This window comes from Artemia sp. Qi Xiang Cuo, chromosome 19 (genome assembly GCF_049724085.1).
Source record: "Artemia sp. Qi Xiang Cuo chromosome 19, ASM4972408v1, whole genome shotgun sequence".
In the NCBI taxonomy this organism is placed as follows: Eukaryota; Metazoa; Arthropoda; class Branchiopoda; order Anostraca; family Artemiidae; genus Artemia; species Artemia sp. Qi Xiang Cuo.
The window spans coordinates 51,305,267-51,325,468 of NC_142812.1; the positions used below are offsets into that span (position 1 = coordinate 51,305,267).

At 35.0% G+C, this 20,202-nt stretch overlaps 1 protein-coding gene across 4 annotated transcripts in view; it reads left to right on the forward strand.

The window, feature by feature from the left end:
• LOC148940973 (uncharacterized) overlaps positions 1–20,202 on the forward strand; it is a 368,976-nt gene that overhangs the window by 260,352 nt on the left and 88,422 nt on the right. For all 4 annotated transcript variants that reach the window (XR_016143387.1, XM_089105391.1, XM_089105390.1 and 1 more), the window contains exons 11-13: positions 512–776; positions 7,625–7,866; positions 15,925–16,227. Coding sequence is in view for 3 of the 4 variants with exons in the window: in XM_089105391.1 (XP_088961517.1) it covers positions 512–776; positions 7,625–7,866; positions 15,925–16,227 (810 nt within the window). In the remaining variant the exon portion in view is untranslated. The remainder of the gene's footprint in view (positions 1–511; positions 777–7,624; positions 7,867–15,924; positions 16,228–20,202) is intronic.

Below are 20,202 nucleotides of genomic sequence, written 5' to 3' on the forward strand. Positions count from 1 at the left end.
ATATATACCTTATATGCCACAGGGCATAATTTACAACCCTTGCCCTGAGGGCTGTAGGGGGGTTGTCATCTTCAAAGACATAATTTCCGGACGTTTCAGCTACTCTAATTTTTATGTTGAATTTCTTCGTAAGCTGAATTGAACAAACTTTTTTTTAATGCATCTAATTATTGACTTCTTCATAGAAGCTCTACTAGTCCCTTCAACACACGCTTCATCCATTTATCTCTTTCTCCCTGACTCTCTCTTTCTCTTGGTGCTCTCTTATCTATTACTGTGTCATATATATCAATATATATATCAATCATTCAGGGGGAGATGAATTATGATTAATGTCGCGTCATTCATGACCTTCATGTATAAATTCATATAAATGACATTCATGACAGGTATTCGTATGACATGACAAAACATACCGTCATTCATACAGCGCATCTACTGAAGACTACCCTGAGAAGTGTGTATTTGTTGCATGTTTTTTTTTAAATTTTACTTCTTGAATTTATCGTAGAAACTGGAAGAAACCGCCCATGAGACAAGTCGATTAGAGAGAGAGATGGCAAATCTATACCAGCAGTTAGCCTATACGCAAGGGATCTACAACTACCCGCCAACGCCGGAAGCATTATGGCTTGAAGATGAATTGAACCGTGTTCAGTATCATGTTGAAGAGCTACAAGCAAGAAGGGCAGAATTAGGAGATCAGATTCACAGATTGGTTGAAAGGGGTAATGCTCTTAAGCTGGAAAGAAGACCTGGACCTACTGGAGTTTCAGGTACTATAAAAAATGCAACTTGCAGTGAAGTTGAAAAAAGTAGGAAAGTTAGTAAAAAAACGCAAAGGCACGAAAAAACGTGCTCTATCATCTGTTTAGTATACCCTTTGACTGGTATGCCCAGCCATCTAATTTTTTTGAATGCTGGTATTTCAATAGGCGTTATGCGATTTTTTTTTCAACTAATGTTCGCTTCACATGTTCTAGCACTTAATACTTCAGTTCAATTCGTTTCCAGTGTCAACTTGGTTCCTTATTGGTAAGGAAGGGGTATATGGACAGGGAGTAGGGCGCATTTTGTCTAAGAAATCTTCTAAGTTTTGTATGCTGTCCGAGATTCTTTGCTATCCAGTCCTAAGTCAGCTCAGGCACTTTTTGCAGTCTTTTCAAGAAGTAGGGCACTTAGACTTTTGAACAAGAGACTTAGGCACTTTTGAAGTAGATGTTTGAAGATTCCAGTGCAAGTCCTGAATGCACTGGACTCGTTGTTTTTCTTGAGCCAATTTCAGTGACTTAAATAACATTAAAATTGTGACTTGGAACGCTACAATTAAAAAATAGCTATCGTATTGGAATTTTGATTAACTTCAGACATTTTGAGCTAGACTTGTTAGGGATTTCGGAAATTCATCTCACAGGATTAGAAAATATGATATTAGGTTATGTGGAATTTATTTATCCAGGTCAGAACTAGGGGGCAAATAGGTAGGGAATCATGATGAATCAGGGCTCATGATGAATAAGGACGCTCCTAAGTTTTGCTGAGGCTGATATGGTATATTAAGGATCCAATCGTAGTTACTCACTAGACCAGCTACTCACGTAGCCACTCACGTAGCTACTCACATGACCAGAGAATGCAAGGTATCAGTCATAGTTGCATATACCTCTATAGGACAGACTGACGAAGACAGTAGCAAGTCTGATGGATTTTACATGCAGCTACATGAACGAATAGACAGTATTTGAGTAAGGAATGTGCTATTTTGTTTAGGGACTTTAGTCTTTTAGCTGGTTCAAATAGGGATAGAGGGTGTCCTAGCTTAAGTAAATTTGCTGTAGGGAAGGATAATAGCACTGGTAATTAGAAGGCTAAAATTTTGTTGTTAAAGTAAGTAAGTTATGACCAATACGGAATTGGGCCATTGAGTTGCCCATGAGTTAACATGGTACTCACATGATGATTAAGATAGCTAACCTAATTGACCAAGACTCAGGATCGGTACATGACATTACGATATGCAGTGATGCCATTATGGATGTTAACACCTCCTTCCAGGTATTTTTAACGCTGATAAACTACAGTAATTTGAGAGAAGTTTTACAAGAACAGTTGGAATCGAAACTGGAGAGTTCACAATTTAGGAGTGTAAAAGAGGCATTGAATTTCGTTTGAAAACAACGTACTCTAGGAAACCAGATTGCGAAGTAATAAATGAGGCAGGCTAGAAAAGCAGGTAGGAATATTAACGAGAACACCTTAAGCCTGGTAGAAGCGAGAAGGGGCTTGTAGGAGAAGTTTTTGAGTGATAGATTACCCGGAAGGAAGGAAGAGAAGAAGGTAAGGTAAGAAGATAAGGTATTAAAGTTTTAAAGTTATTAAAGTTATTAAAGAATTAAGGACATTTGAAATCTAGGTCCTAGGTAAAATGCTGAGGATCTTGAAGATTCAGCCAGACTAAATAATAGTGTTATATTGTATTGTCGGGTTATTAAATTGAGAGGAAATGGTCAGGGTAAACTTGTCTCACTTAAAGATGGAAAGGGAATCTCAATCAGTGAAAAGGCAAGGGATCAGGAGATATGGGTAGAACATTTGGGAATGGATTAAACCGTGATAAAATCATAGGAAAGGATACAGAAAAGAATTAAATTTTTTACAATTTTGGATTTAAAGAGGATTTATTCTGCAGGGACGAGTTAAAGACAGCACTAAAACGGCTGAAAATTATAAGACCTCAAATGATAGCATGGTAAATGACTTTTTAGAAAAAAAAAGTGGCTGCGAAGTTAAAGATAAGATACTGAAGATTATGGCTTTTGTAACGGGGTAATTTTACGAAAACTTTAGCTAAACCCGTCTATAAGAAAGGTAATAAGCGTGAGTTTAGTAACTACAGAGACATCAGCTGGTTTTTGTTGAAAGTTAATTAAGAATTACTTAGCATATGATACTTATTAGAATAAGAGCTGCTATAGATAAGGTTTTTAAGAGAAGAGTAGTTTGATTTTAGGAATAGTAGAGAATGCATTCACCAGCTTTAATAATTACTTTAATAATTAAGAAGTGTCTGTGTCATCAGATCCCATATGTTTTTAGTTCTATAGACTATGAATAGGCATTTGATTCAGCTGATAGACAAGCTTTATTGGAGGTCTTATATGAATACATTCGAAAAACATACATACAGCATATTTGCCTCAGTAGTGATTGCATCTTTTTCAGTGTCTATGATGCATGCAAAATTACACAAGAAACAAATGATTGACAAGAAAAATCATATGATCGACCTCATATTTATGGGTACATTTCAAGAGAATAAGTTATATCATTTCACCCCTCCCCCCCCCCCCAGAGTGAACGTATCGTTTTTATATCTATGACGCATACGACATTACAAAAGAAACAAAGTTAAGTATAAAATACAAAGTGTAATTAGTGTATTTACAAAAGGCGTTTTGAGTAGTTTCATAATGCTTAAAGCAAGTAGTGCAAGTAAAGAGAGTAATTATAATGCCCAGAGGACAAATGAAGAACCTAGACCATCAAACGTGACAAGACCAATCCGATCTGACCGGATCTGACCAATTGAGCAGCTAAGGTGAAGGGTATTGAAAAAAAAAGTCTATAGTAATGATGATCAAAAATGAAGAAAAAAGAAATATACATTTAGAACAAGTTATTATTTGACTATAAATAGTTCCATAAAGGGAAGACAACGTAACTCAAAGCTAAAAATAGACTATTAATAACTACATACCAAACGACAACCAAAAATTGAAGAACAAATAAAAATGCAGTTACAATACTTGCGACAACAAGGAGCAGAACGAATTAGAAGTGAAAGTGAAGAACGAAGAAGTATGCGGCTAAAAGGATATGCCACAGCGAGAAAAAAGAAATATGCGGTTAGAAGATAAGCGGCAGCAAGAGTTACAAGCGACAGCAAGAAAAAGAGTATGACTGGCTACAAAATCGATCTAAATAGGGTAGAATCTTAAGGAAGAATACGTACTCTTCCCAGGTTGGTTGTAACGAACCTGTGGTGACGTCATGACATCAACAAGAGGCTCAGGTCTGCGGTTAGAATACAAGCGACAATCAGAATCCATATTTAGAAGCCTGCTGAGTTCCGGGATTTCTTAATATATATATATATATATATATATATATATATATATATATATATATATATATATATATATATATATATATATATATATATATATATATATATATATATATATATATATATATATATATATATATATATATATATATATATATATATATATATATATATATATATATATATATATATATGTATATATATATATATATATATATATATATATATATATATATATATATATATATATATATATATATATATATATATATATATATATATATATATATATATATATATATATATATATATATATATATATATATGTATATGTATATATATTTGAATAAAATTTGAATAAAAGCTGTTTTATTAATAAAATGATATTCTGTGTTGATAACAGAACATGTACAAGAGTTTTAAATTTTAGGTAACCCCGTCCCTCGCCCTGACCAAACAGATCGTTTATAAAATATTCGATTCCTTTCTGAATTTAAACTGAAAGTAAGGAGCGACATTAAAACTTAAAACGAACAGAAATTGTTCCGTATATGAAAGGGGCTGTCCGATCCTCAACGCCTCGCTCTGTACGCTGAAGTTTTTTATTGTTTTAAAAAACAAAGCTGTGAGACAGAGTCAAACTTCAGCGTAAAGAGCGAGGCGTTGAGGAGGGGACAGCCCTTTCATATACGGAATAATTTCTGTTCGTTTTAAGTTTTAATGTCGCTCCTTACTTTAAGTTTAAAAAACTTGTTTTTTTTATTTAATTTCTGATCGTTTTTTAGTTAATGCAGCTTTTATTTTAAAATGCAAATTCCACATTTTTGCAGATAGGAGTTTGAAGCTTCTTTAATAATGTTCTTTGATAAGCTGAATCTGATGGTGTGATTTTCGTTAAAGTTAATTAAAAAAATTTGCAATTAAAACAAAATTTTATTGTTTAAAAAAACTGAGTTGTGAGAAAGTCAAACTTTAGCGTAAAGAGCGAGGTGTTGAGGAGGGGATAGCCCCTTTCATATACGGAATAATTTCTGTTCGTTTTAAGTTTTAACGTCGTTCCTTACTTTCAATTAAAAAAAAACTTGTTTTTTTTTTAATTTCATTAGTGAACGTTTTTGAATTAATGCAGGTTTTGATTTTGGCTCACCGTGCATGAATAATTAAAACGAAATTTGCATATTAATTTTACTTTTATTTGGTTACATGGCTTTCTCGAAACTTGTTGAATTTTATTTACGAACGTTTTTGTTAGTAATAAATATACGTAACTTACGAATTAACTCACGTAACGAACTTCTATATTCATATATTTTTAATACGTATATTAGGGGGTTTGCTCCCTAATTTTGTTCCAATTCTTTAAAAATGACCCCTTAATCACAAAGGCCGTTAACTAGAATAAATAGCTCTTATGAAAGTACTAAAAAATCTTTGGCTTAAAGAGCGAGGCATTGACTAGAAGGTGAACCCAATAATATAGCTAATATTTTTTTGTTCGTTTTAAGTTTTGATGTTGCTCCTTACTTTCAGTTGAAAAACTTTTTTTTATATTTGATTTCGGATTTTTTTTAAATATTGATGGGAAATCTGGCGCCCCCGTCATAGGAATGTCCCTTCCCCCATGAAAACTTCCTTCGTGAAAAGATCCTCCCATATAACCCCCGACCCACCCCCACCCCCCACTACCAGAAAAAATTCCCCCTGAAAACGTCTGTATACTTCCCAATAACCAATACTATATGTTAACATTGGGTAAAGTTCATAACTTTCAGTCCTCCCCCGGGGGGCTGTTAGGGATTAAGCCACCCTAAGAGACAAAGTTGTAATATTTTTGACCATGCTGAACAAAAAGGGTATCTCAAAATTTGGATCGGGTGACTTTGGGAAAAAAATGAGCGTGGGAGGGGGCCTAGTTGCCCTCCATTTTTTGGGTCACTTGAAAAGCGAACTAGAGCTTTTAATTCCTGTTCGAATGAGGTCTCCCGTGATTTTCTAGGACCACCGGGTCGATACAATCCCGCCTGGGAAAAAAAATAAATAAATAAACAAACACGCATCCGTGATCTTTCTTCTGGCAAAAAATGGAAAATTCCACATTTTTGTAGATAGGAGCTTGAAACCTCTACAGTAGGGTTCTCTGATTTGCTGAATATGATGGTGTGATTTTCATTAAGGTTCTATAAGTTTTAGGGGGTCTTTCCTCCTTTTTTCGAAAATCAGCCAAATTTTCTCAGGCTAGTAACTTGTGATGGGTAAGATTAAACTTGATGAAACTTATATATTTGAAATCAGATTTAAAATCTGACTCTTTTGATGTATCTATTAGTATCAAAATTCTGTTTTTTAGAGTTTCGGTTACCATTGAGCCGGGTCGCTCCTTACTTACAGTTCGTTACCACGAACTGTTTGATTCACCGGTTGATACACAAATCAATTGCGAAGTTTTGTGAAATTTATCGCTAAAGCAGATTTTTTCCTTCCTGATTACTGATGCTGTTCCTTGGGGTTTTCCCAAAGATGTAGGAGTTTCACTCCTGAGTTTAGGATCTTGGATAAAGTAAATATTATAGATTACTTGTAAAAAGCAAATTATGGTATGAAATTAAAAGCATAAATTAGTAAAAAAAACGTTTTTATTTAATAACCTGGAAATAACTTGAATCGTTTCTAACCCTTGAATTATTCACAAGTACTACTACTACTACTACTACTTCTAACAACTCACCATAGCGCCAATCTGCCTGAGACCATCACAGCTACGCAGGCTACTCCTCCATCACAATATGTTCAAAGCCTCCCTATTTACACCCTCCCAGGAGGTCTCCATTTCCCTTAAATCTTTCCTTACGACATCCTCCCACCCCAACCGTGGACGACCTGCTTTTTGTTAAGCCCTAGACGGTTGGCCAAAAAGGACAATCTTTGGTAACCTCTCATCCTTCATTCGCAGAAAGTTCCCTGGCCATCTCAACCATTCTTTTATTATAACCCTAGAAAGCGGGGTTGAACCACACTTTCCGTAGAGCCTACTGTTTGAAATACGGTCAGTCAGTTGGGCACCCGCAACAATCCGTAAGCAATCTCTTTAGAAAACATCTGGTAAATCTTCATCTGTTTTTCGGAGCGCCCATGCTTTAGAACCATATTTGCCACGTTGTCATCATTGTAGCTTTCAATATTCTAATCTTGGTTCGAGGACTTATTTTCGTATTCTTCCAAACTTTTTTTCTTCGCAAGTGAATTTTGTAATATCACTTGTTTTTTGAGATGAGGATATTCCTCATCCAGACCCCATTTCTTAATTTTCAAGACATCAGGGGTCTAGCCATGGCCGTATCCAGTTTTTTTTTCGTTTTTTTTATGAGTCAAACTTTTTTGGTGGTGGTGGTGGGGGGGGGGGGCTAAAACCCTATTCCCCCTGGATACGGCCATGGGTCTAGCTACCTCATTACCCTGTTTTGCTTTCGCTTGATTTATTCGTAATGTAATGTTTTTCAGGAGCAGGGCCTGTGCCAGCTAGAAGACTACCTCATAACTTCTGGCAAGAAACGGATCTAGATACTTCAAAAACAATTGATCATGGATCTCCCGCCAGATATAGACATCTTTCCGGTCCAGAAGGCCACCAGTCCAAACCTATTGAGTCCGACGAATTATACGCAAATATGGGCCAAGCAAGACCTACTAATTTGCAAGTTCAAAAAAATTTGCAAATTTGCAATTTGCAAGATCAAAAAAAGGTAACACTTGCTATGTTATTTCACAACAGTTTTTCGTGACAATTTTTACAGTGTTATTATATTGTATTAGATCAACGACGCTTCTTGACAACTAAGGTCCTTGAGTCAGCCCTGCAGTGTGCTGCTACGGCTGGGTTTGATCTCTAGCTGCTCAAGGCTGCTGTAAGGTTTCAATCTGAGTTAAAAAAAAAAAAAAATCCGCGACAAGGACCCTTGACGTTTTGATTCAAAGTTCAACGCTTTACCATCTTAACTAACAAATCTTCAAAATATTCGTTAAAACTTACCATGTAATATTCCTCTTCAAGAGAGTCCATCAAATATTATTTTGTTTTGATTGTTCGACTATTGACTGGTATTGACGATCAACTGCAAAATGATGGACAATATTTTAATCGACTGCGTAAAATAATCATCGTTTCAGGTAGAATTGTCATCCTTGCGGAACTCCACCTTTAACCATCAGTAATATCTTGATTTTTACAGTGGACCAGATTTATACGTTAAGTTACGCATAGTTAAATGCTACATGTGTTCCATTTTAAGCCTGGGAGATGTAAAAACAGAAAAGAAATAATCTACAATATCTCGTCATCTTATGCGAAATTAAATGAAAGAAGCATGCTTTTTCGACTAAAGGTAATGAGCAACATTAAAACTTAAAATGAACATTATTTAAACATTTAAATTATTTAAATTAAACATTATATTACTAAATTATTAATACATTATTATATTAAATTATTAATATATATTATAATTTGTTGTAATATATAATAATAAATTATTAAATGTATTATTAATAAATTATTAAAAATTATATATTAAATTATATCTAAATTATTAAAACATTATTCCTTATATATGGGCTGCCTCTTTCTCAATCCTTGCTGTTTATACTAAAGTCTGAAAGTTCTTCAAAAATAAATAACATTCAAGTTCAAGGATCATTGTGTTTGAGCAGCCTTTCTTGAAGAATTGTGACAAAAAGTCAAACGTTAGCATAAAGAGTGAGTGTTGAGGAAGGGGCAGCCCCCTCATATAATTTCTGTTCGTTTTAAGTTCTATTGTTGATCCTTACTTTCAGTTGGAAAAAACTTTCTTTTATTTAATTTCTGACTTTTTTTCAAATCATTCCAGGAAATCCCCCCCATGCAAAAATTTCCCTGGGAAGTTCCCCCTATAAACTTCCCTCCTCAATAAAAATTCTCCCCGTGAAAAATGCCCCCTCCCCCACAGAAAACACTCCCTACCCCCAATTTTTTTTACTATATATAAATATGTAATACTATATGTAATATATGCAAATGCTATATTGCGTAACTGCCAATTACGCAATATAGCATATTACGTAATGGGTAAATTGCGTAACTGGCAGTCTTTTCCCAAGGGACTATGGGGGTCATCCTCAAGGGTATAGTTGTTGGACCTTTCAACTATGGTGAATCAAACGGATATCTCCAAATTTGTACAGTATGACTTTGAGGAGAAAAGAGGCGTGGAAAGGGGGCTAGTTGCCCTCCAATCTCTTTTGTCACTTAAAAAGGGCACTAAATATTTTGATTTCCGATTAAATGAGCCCTCTCCACATCTTCTAAGATCACTCGCTCGGTACAATCTTTCCTAAAAAAAACAACAAACAAATAAGTATGCATCTGTGATCTTTCTTCTGGCAAAGATTGCAAAATTCCACATTTTTTATAGGAGCTTGAAACCAATACAGTATGGTTCTCTGATATGCCAAATCTGATGGTGTGATTTTCAGTAAGATTGCTTAGCGTTTTGGGGTGTTTCCCCCTTTTTTCGAAAATTTGGCAAATTTTCTCAGGTCCGTAGCTTTTGATATGTAACATTAAACTTAACAAACTTAATGTATTTGAAATCAGCATAAAAAACCATTTATTTTGATGCATATATTGTTAACAAAATTCTGTTGTTAGATTTTCGGCTACTATTGGGCCGAGTCGCTCCTTACTTACAGTTCGTTACAGCGAACTGTTGGATTTAAATTACCCTTTACTAGGTATACTCTAACGTCCCCATATTGTTTAGTCCTATACCATATGCACTACGCCATGTGAAGATGTCACCTAGTAGGAGTACCTAGTAGCTAGGCCATGGGTGTCGGGAGAGGGAGGCAGGGGGGCAGCTCCCCCCCCCCCCTAGACCTTCAAATTTACATTAGATATGGCTGAGAAAGCAGATGGTTGGAAAAGAAGTTGATAAAGGCCCTCCATCACACTATCGACTGCCCCCCTAGACAATATGCTGCTTACGCCCATGTATGAAAAATTCAAATTTTTTTCAAAATTTGGGTCTAAGATTAAGCAATGAAAAGGTACTATTTGAAAGATACAAACGGCTTTAAACAATTGTTTTGCCTGTTATTTCAAGCAAATTTATGGTCCTATGTCAATTTTAAATTCTTGGTAAACCTCTTAAGACCATAGGTGGGTGTGCCTTGTTTGCCTCTTTTTAAATTCTTGATCAGCATGCCTAAGACTCAGGCAGGCATGCCTTTCCAAAAACTAACCTGACAAGTATGTTTCCAATAAGAGAGTCATTCATGCTCCTGCCATTTACCCGTGCCCCAGCCATTTAAACATTTGCCTCTCAATTACTTGGACTATCTGTCTTGGCTTTTCTCTGTCTACAATTACCCAGCCCAGTCTTGATGCAACCTATTGCCCAAAATACTTGATAACTTCAATTCCTTAACTTAACTTCAGTACCTAGTTAGGAGTGGCTCGTGTCCACATTAAGAGTCATGTTTAACGATTAGGAGATGAATAAAAATAGAAAACTTTATAATGATATTAAATAAAAAAACAAGTTTTTTCAACTGAAAGTAAGGAGCAACATCAAAACTTATAACGAACAGAAGTTATTACGTATATAAAGGGGTTTCCCCCTCCTCAACACCTCGCTCTTCACGCTAAAGTTTTTTAGTACTTCAAAAATGCTTCTTATGGTTCTAATTAAACGGCCCTTGTGTTTCAGGAGTCATCCTTAAAGAATTGGAACAAAATTCAAACTTTAGCGTAAAGAGCGAGGTGTTTAGGAAGGTGCAACTCCTTTTATATACGTAATAATCTTTGTTCGTTTTAAGTTTTAATGTTACTCCTTACTTTCAGTTTAAAAAAATTGTTTTTTTTTATTTAATTTCTGATCGTTTTTAAATAAGGCCTGGAAATCTGGCCCCACCTCCGCGGAGAAACCCCCTCCCCGTGGAAATATCCTCTAGACAATTCAATCCCGGTGAAAGTTTACTCTGAACAACGACTCTTAACGACACTGTGCGTAAAATTGAGACGAAAAAGAGAAAGCAAGACATATAAAAATAACTTTGTATAAGAATTCTGGCAAATTCCCCCAGTGCATAATTTCCCCTGACAACTTCACTCCCTGGAAGCTTCCTCTCCATTGAAAATTCCCCCGTGGAAAGACTCCCAGCAGAAAATTTGTCCCCCACCAGAAAATGTATGCCTACATCCCAATAGCAAATACTACATGCAAACAATGGGCAAATTTTATAATCTAAAGGCCTCTCCCCTGGGGCTGTGGGGTTTATGTTATAACCAAATGCATAGTTATTGGGGCTTTTAGATATCATTAATAAAATGGTTATCTAAAAGTTTTTATCGAACGATTTCGCGGTAAAAGGGGTGGGGGACGGGGCCTAGTTGCCCTACAATTTTTCGGTCATTTAAAAATGGCACTAGAACTTTTAATTCACGTTCGAAAGAGCCCTCTCCCGATATTCTAGGACCACTGGGTCGATACGATCACCACTGGGAAAAAAACAACAACCAATAAACCCACATTCGTGATCTTTCTTCTTACAAAATACAAAATTCCGCATTTTTGCAGATAGGGGCTTGAAACCTATACAGTAGGGTTCTCTGATACGCTGAATCTGGTGGTGTGATTTTCATTGAGATCACTTGACTTTTAGGGGCTGTTTCCCTCGTTTTTCAAAAATAAGGACAATTTTCCAAGTTTCGTAACCTTTGATGAGTAAGACTAAACTTAATGAAATTTATATATTTAAAATCAGCATAAAAAGCCAATTCATTTAATATATCTATGGGTATTAAAATTCCGTTTTAGAATTTCGGTTACTATTGAGCCAGGTCGCTCCTTATTAACAGTTCGTTACCACGAACTGTTTGTAAAGAGTAATTGTTACAAAGTATTTGGGTTTCATGATTGATGAAAATCTATCATGGAAAACACACTGATACTATATCTTCAAAATTGTCAAGATCTCTAGGTGTGCTTCCCCGAATTAAAAACTTAGTTTCAAAGAAAATTCTTAGATTACTTTATGTTTTCACCCGTATGTTTCCTATTATTGCTCTATATGGGCAAGCAGTTTTGTGTCATGTTATAAAAAAATTTAGAAAATTCAAAGTAAATAAAATAAAAGAAATGCAATAATTCAAAACAAATTTTTGTCACCTAAATATTCATTGCTCGAAATATTAATGAATGTTACATTAAGAATCAACTTCTTGTTTCACAATTCCTTGATGTAGATAGTATTTTTACATATAAATATCTAAATAATATACTTCCCTCTTCACGGAGCACCATGGGTCGATCCCCGCTGCAGCAAGGTTGGGCGACAAGCTTGCTACTTGTCGCTGTAAAACACCCAGCAACTGAAGCATCAACTCGACGCCCTATTTGCCAGGAATGGCTCAGGAGGATCTTTATCCTTTATCCTCTTCTTTCCAAAATATTTTTTTTTATTAACAGTAACCTCCATAGTCATGATACACGAGGAGCATCGAATCTAGTACATCAATTTAGTAAAACGACTAGAACTTCTTTTCTAATAAGAAACTTTACTCCCTGCGTATGAGATATAGTATCAGTTGCAATACGAAATGCAAGTTATCTCGTAATCTTCAAGGCTACAACCACAAGATTTTTCCTTGCAAGATAATAGAATTTATGTATATGTTTTACTTAAGTAGGATGGTTGTTGTATATGTATGGATTTAGTATTATTACCATGTAGAATAATATAAAATAGTATTTTTTAGAATATCCAGAATAGAAAATTCCCACCTGCTTAGGGGTACTAGCCCTTAGGGGTTTTCTTAGCAGGTGCAGGAAAAATGTTCTGTATCTTTTTTGTCAAATAAAATTATCTATCTCTCTCTATCTCTTTATCTCGCGTTCTTAATTTAAAGGACCCGATTTTTGCCAAAAGTACTCTGGTATGTCTCCATATTATTATTCCATACCATATGGGCTATACCATGTTTGGGTAAACCTAGTAAAGGCAGTGGTGGTTATAGGGGAAGGCCAGAGGGGGCACTTGCCCTTGCCCCCGGTGCAAAAATTTTGGGTGAGCAGAATTTCAAATAAATAATCTCACAGTTAAAATAATTTTTTAATTTTTGAAATTTTATTTTTATTTGAATAAAGTAGAGGGCACAGTTAATAAATTATAATTATTAAATTAAAATAATTAATAATGATTAAACAATTAAAGTAATAAATTAAAAAACTACTTATTAATTAATACATAAATTGAAAATAATGAAAAATTTAAAATTTTAGCCCAAAACTGTTGTGGGAGACATGAGGGGGCAATAACCAAGATTTTGCCCCGGGTGCAAGAGAGGCCAGAACCACCACTGAGTAAAGGGTAACCCGCTCACATGGAGGCATATTTAAAATTTGGCAGATTGGAGAAATTTAAAACGTATGGGTACAAATAACTAATTATTTAAGTTTATTCCAAACAGTACTATAAAATCTAAATAAATACTTTAATATATAAACACTCTAATAAATAGTTTAATAATATTTCTATTAGAGATATAATACTGTTCATTAAAAAAAAATGGTTTCTTTGAATCCGCTTTTTATGCTTAGAGAGACAGTCAAGGCTGTCTATATCCCAGTAAAAATCTATATTCCTTCTATTAAAGAAAATTCTATTCTTTAATAGAAAATCATGCCAAATAACGTCATCGTAGCGGGCATGTCTTAATATCCATTTGTCTAATACCTAACAGCATAGAGCACAAACTTCCCGAATTCCCCTTTTTTCTGTTTAGATCAGTGAAAATCAGCCCATGATCTTCATCTCTAATGAAGGCTACTTTGTTCTTTTAAAGGAGGAGGGCAACTCGGAAATATGTGGGGAAGTTTAGGATCGTGAGGGAGTTTAAGGTTGATCCTTTCCTGGTTTCTATCTTTTTTCTAAATGATACGCAATTTTTCGACGATGTGTTACAAGAAAAACAATCCCCTACGACGTTCCTGTTACAGAATTACGTAATACTAGAAGAATATATTCACTGGGAGAAGTTGCAACATTTATTAACCTTATCATCAACTGTTTATAGTTATTAACATAAAAATGCTGGAGAAAACTTGTTTTCAGAAACTCATAAAAAATAGTTAATGGAACCACTAAACATGCATATAGGAGTACATTAGGTACATTAGGGAGTACATGTTATTTCTTATGCGTTCTATATAATTTACAGTTTCTTGGTATTTTTTTCCGACGTTATAGCCCCTTCCCCAAAAAATACCCCCCCCCCCCCAGAAAAAACACAAAAGAAAAATACATAATCGACCAACAAATTGGAACAGGCTTTGGCGGTGAGGTAAAAGGGCATGAAGCATACCACTGTAATTTTCCATTTTCTACGCCGGCCACCGGTCACTTGAGCCTTGTCTTGGGGCTTATTGTTTTGTTATTGTCAGAGTTGTATTGATAGTGAAAACATATGTGCTGTATTATGATCACAGTGTTCAAGTATTAACTAGCAGTACGGCCGTCCAAAGGTAATAGCGCGTATATACATAAAAAGTCACTTTCCGAGTTAGATACACCCCTGAATTCAGCCCAAAGCGGTGAATCGAATGGTATATGCAAGAATGTTCTAATAAAATACCCTGCAAAGATTTCTCTGGTAAAAATACGTATGTACAGTATTTTGCCCTGTTTGCCAAAGTTGAAAATTGGCAATTAGCGAGTGACAGCACACTTTAGCATATATTTTATTAGCATAATTGGATAGAATGCTGTTTGAAACCAATCCTAACAACTTTTCACTTCAATCCTGCTCTAGTGTGGCGCTAGTGTGGTGTTAGTGTTCAAGTATTAAATAGCAGAAGCTCTTGACAGTTTCAGAAAATTATAGCTTACTCTGTTAATTGTAAAAAAAAATTTGAAAAATGAAAGTTGGCTTGACTGAGCAAAAAGAAAGAAAAAAAATCCATCTAAGCCCCAAACGAAAGCAGGTCGTCTCTGAATGGAACGGAAAGAGGTCATAAGAACGGGGTAGATTCAGCTTTGAACAAAATTTGAAACTGGATTTACCGAAGTTCGCTTTTCCGCAAAGTGCGACAGAACAGTTACAGTCCTTTAACTTAGCTTAAAAAAAATATCATCAATTTGCCTTACATTATGAGTTTGCCGCTTGAACTAACAATTTCTATATCGACACAAGAAATAAGGGACCTCTTGTTCTCGTCAAATTATTACAAAATATCGACACGATGGCTTTATTTTATAAATCGAAAGCCTATTGTGACAAAATAAAACGACATGCTTCCTTGTCATGTCAACGCAAATGCTAATTCATACGCGGCTAAAATTTCTTTTTTTCTATCAGTACATGTTCTTTGCTTTTGATAAGTAAGTAAGTAAGTAATTGCATTAACGACGTATCTTGGTTACTAAGGTCGACCCTACAGTGTGCTGCTACACCCTGCGTCAACCGTGCAGTGTGCTGCAACATCAAGATTCGATCTCTGGGTCCCGTATTACCAAGATAACTTCAAACCCCTGTGCGTCTACAGTACGAGTCTTTTGATAAATTTTGATTATGCCCTAGTATAAGGGGCCTTCCTCTCACTCAATTTCAGGCTGCTTTCAAGCCCGGGGTCCAGTTTGTCCTTATTTGAATTTGACCTTTGGCTTTAGATTTTGTGATTCAAATATTTTTATGTTTTGTATTTTAATTTCAGTTCTTTTATTCCTCATTTTTTCATCCTTTTTCTTTTTGATGTTTTTGAATTTAGACGCCAGAAGAATGCAGTGATGGCTCAAGAGTGACTTCCCTTCCATATAGAGACCGTAATGTTGAAGCACGAACTGTGCGGACTGTGAAAAGAGAAGCAGAGAAGAGGCAAAAGAGGGCCGAAGAAGAATCAGGCGAGGTGGACCCAATTCTCAGTGATCCAGTACTTTCTCAATTTCAGCACACTTTGACCTTACCTCGAAGCAAAAGGCCAAGTTCTGTCATTGGCTTACCTACTGGTAAAGCATCACCATCTCTAATTGATAGAAACTCAACCGCTCCTAGACGGCGCTCTACTGCTCAGGTGGGTTATAATGTATAAAGTAATAGAGAATTTACTGACAGAATGCTCTTTTCACCAGGCACCATCATTTTGGTGGTCTACCTACCTTCGGCAGTCTAAATGTATTTTTTTGGCCATTTTTCTGGTTTAATTTTTTTTTTAAGAATCGGCCCTCACACTCGGCACGCGTTAGGACTCTACATATAGATTCTCACTGTTGCTTTTCTTCTAAACGCAGACAATTTGAGCCTTTTCTTGATGTCATGAAGTCCAAATGAATCTTAAATTAGAAGTGGTGCCTTTCTAAAATTATATTTGGTTTTTACTGGACGTTTAACTTTTGCTTCTGCTTGTCTTTTGTCATTATGAAAGACATATCGCCGAACCTTTGTTTCTGTTAATTGTTCAGGTGGTGGGACAGAAACTTCTTTTACTTCCAATGATTTATCTAGTTCAGGTTTTTGATTTTACAAGGTATGGATGGCATTTATAACCATCTTTGTTTCTTTTAATTGTTCAGGTGGTGGGACAAAAACTTCTCCTTATGCCTTGGCTTGTCTTTTGTCATTATGAATGACATATGGCCGAACCTATGTTTTTTTTAATGTTCAGGTGGTGGGACGAAAACTTTTTTTCTTCCAACGATTTATACAGTCCATATTTTCGATTTCAAAGGTATGGTAGGTATTGATGACCTTATCCATGTCAAAATCCAAAACCCAATCAACATCGCTATCAATTTCAATTTGTTTACTTCTTTACACTTCCGCTTATTTTTTATTATTATAATTAACATACTGCTGAACCTTTTTTTTTTATCAGAAGCATGGTTATTATTCATAGCCCTATCTGTGACAGACTATAAAACCCAATCCCCATCGCCCTAATTTTCAATTCTGAAACTATTAGTGCTTCTCTATCTAGGTTGTTTTTCATTGACTCGGTGCTTTTCATTTTCATTTTTGACAATTTAGCAATGACCTTTGCTTTAGCTGTCCGCATTGGCGTTGTCGCAATTTGTTGTCCAGGTTGTCAAATTTCACATCTTATCACGTTTGATAGTCCAGGTGTTGGTTCCAAAGAATCATCATGTATAGTAACTGCAACTGCAAATTTTCATTTTTTGTTCCTTTCAACAGACATTAAATTATGTAAATAACCTTTGCGTTGGAAACTCAACAATATTATTTATGCTATACATGACATCATATATATATATATATATATATATATATATATATATATATATATATATATATATATATATATATATATATATATATATATATATATATATATGAAATCATCATATAAGAAAATGCTTATATGATGCTATATACGATGTCATAAGAATTGTTTACATCATGTAATAACATAGTACATGACGTCATTTGAAAAAACCAAAATTGAGGCTCTTAACGATTTTTTCTTAGACTTCTGACCTATCTAGATCTTTTGGTTATGCGAGAATATCCCAAGATACCAATACATTTGAAGATCATAAATTACATCATTTTCCCAAAGGAGTGTTAATATCATTTTTAAACATCTATGACGTATATAAAATTACATCAGATGACAAATACTCTGAACAGCTAAAAAAAGGTAGGGGACAAGAAATAGGAAAAATCGGATTGAATCGCAAACGAAAACGTTTCATAACGAAGTTTGCGGTTAAAAGACAAAGCAGAATTACAAGGAATGAAGGAACGTGTTAGTTTAGCATGTGTGCGTCAGTGAAGGATATACAGGGAAGAGGAACTGATTTTTTAGTACCTATGACGTGCAAAATTACACAAGATGACAAATGACTCCGAGCTGCTAATGAAAAGGCAAGTAAACAGGAAAACAGGAAACAGGAAAAACCATGGAAACAGGAAACAGGAACAAAAACAGGACACAGGAACTAGAAACAGCAAAAATCATGTTGAGTTACAAATGAAAATGTGACTTAAAACTAAAGAATAACAGGATAATTATGTTTTTTGGAATATTAACTTCCTGAAATAATTTAGACAATAATTTCAGAAATTGCAATGGAATAAAGAACGTGTTGTTTTAGCCTCTGTAAAGGATAAACAGGAAGGAGGAATTGAGTTCTCGTTGGAATTTCGCAGACTAATTTCTTAGTACCTATGACGTGCAAAATTACACAAGATGACAAATGACTCCAAGCTGCCAAAGAAAAGTCAAGGAAACAGGAAAACAGGAAACCGGAAAAATCATGGAAACAGGAAACAGGAAACAGAAACAGGAAGAATCATGTTGAGTTACAAATGAAAATGTGACTTAAAACTAAAGAATAACAGGATAATTATGTTTTTTGGAATATTAACTTCCTGAAATAATTTAGACAATAATTTCAGAAATTGCAATGGAATAAAGAACGTGTTGTTTTAGCCTCTGTAAAGGATAAACAGGAAGGAGGAATTGAGTTCTCGTTGGAATTTCGCAGTTCAACTGAAACTGCTCACCCTATGGCTTTAAACTAAAGAATAAAATGATGATTATGCCAAAGTGTACTTTAGATATTTCAGAGGACATAGGCATTGGAACTTTCCTGGTTGTCACTGAATCATATAACAACGCAACTAAAGCAAAAATATAACGGCTTGGGAAAAGCAGGGAAAGAACTTTTTGGTATCTATGACGTCATAAAAAAGTTTTACATGATTTTGAATGAATCAGAACAGCTAAGGAAAAAGGCAGGGACAAATTTCTAAGAGAGGAATTGAATTCACGGCAGAATTTCTTAATTCAGTTGAAGTTGCTGGCTTGACATCTCATGACTTAAAGGTAAAAAATAACGCGATGAGTGAGCTAATGCATAAATAGAGAATCAAATACCACAGGTACATAGGTTCCCTATGTACCTGTGATCTCAAAGGGATTATATTGGACCCTGTGGTCCCAGAGGTTTTAGTTGTTTGACTTTTGTGTATATATCCTCTTCAGACTAGATATGAGGACGGGGCTAGATCAATCCTAAAAGTTATTTTGTTCAATTGCTTAGTGTTTTCAAAGGAAATAGAAACTTCGTAGGCGGGAGTAAAGAGCAGGGGGTAAGTGGGGAGTAGAGTGAGAAAATTGGATGGGAAGAGCGTTCTTAACTATGTTGGTCTCAGACAGATTGATGCTGAGAAGATTCGTCAGTAGGAGCAATGGAAGTATTACCGTGAAAATGATTGGACGTAAAACCTGTTTGTTTTTACTTTCAGCTTATTTGCGATGACGTTTTACTAATAGTGAGAATCAGCTGATGTAAATATGTAAAATCAGCTGAACCCAAACCAATTCAAGTTTAAAGTTAGAGTTTGATCTAGCCGAAATCTCACTAAATTGATTTTACCTAAGACTGCCCAATCAGAACGATCGCTAGAAAATTTGGATTGTTCAAGAATTTCGACATAACTGTAGGAACTTTTATTATTGGCTGATTCAAAAATTTAAACAAAACCAAGGTCGAGTTGCATTAACTACTTTTATTTGGTTTAATTGCCACTAAGGTTGGATATTTAAGGATTTCTTAGTTTATTTATTTATAATAATAATATAACATAGAATTTCAAAGGCAAAGGAGTAAAAAACTAAAGGCTAAGTCTAGGAGTCAAACTCTCCCAGACTTAGATTATGCTGATGATTTGAGCGCCCTAGATAAAAATGTTAACAAAATGAATGAATTTTAGAGGTTTTGAGAGTCCAGGGTGCAAGAATAGATTTGGAAATTAATCATAAGAAAACTAATCGCTTAGATCAAAATAAATGAAGGTGTTGGGGTGGTCCTGAGTAACGAGAAGATCGATTAAGTTAATGGCTTTACTTACCTGGGTAGTATTATTGGTGAATGCAGTGAAGATGTCAAAAGTAGAATAGCCAGGTTTAGGGTGTTTGATGATAGCTGGATAAAATTTTGGAAGATTAGGAAGATAAGTCTGTAAACAGTTTTGTTGATGAAGGATGACACACTGTCAAAGATTGCCCTTTTCGGCCTTTTTT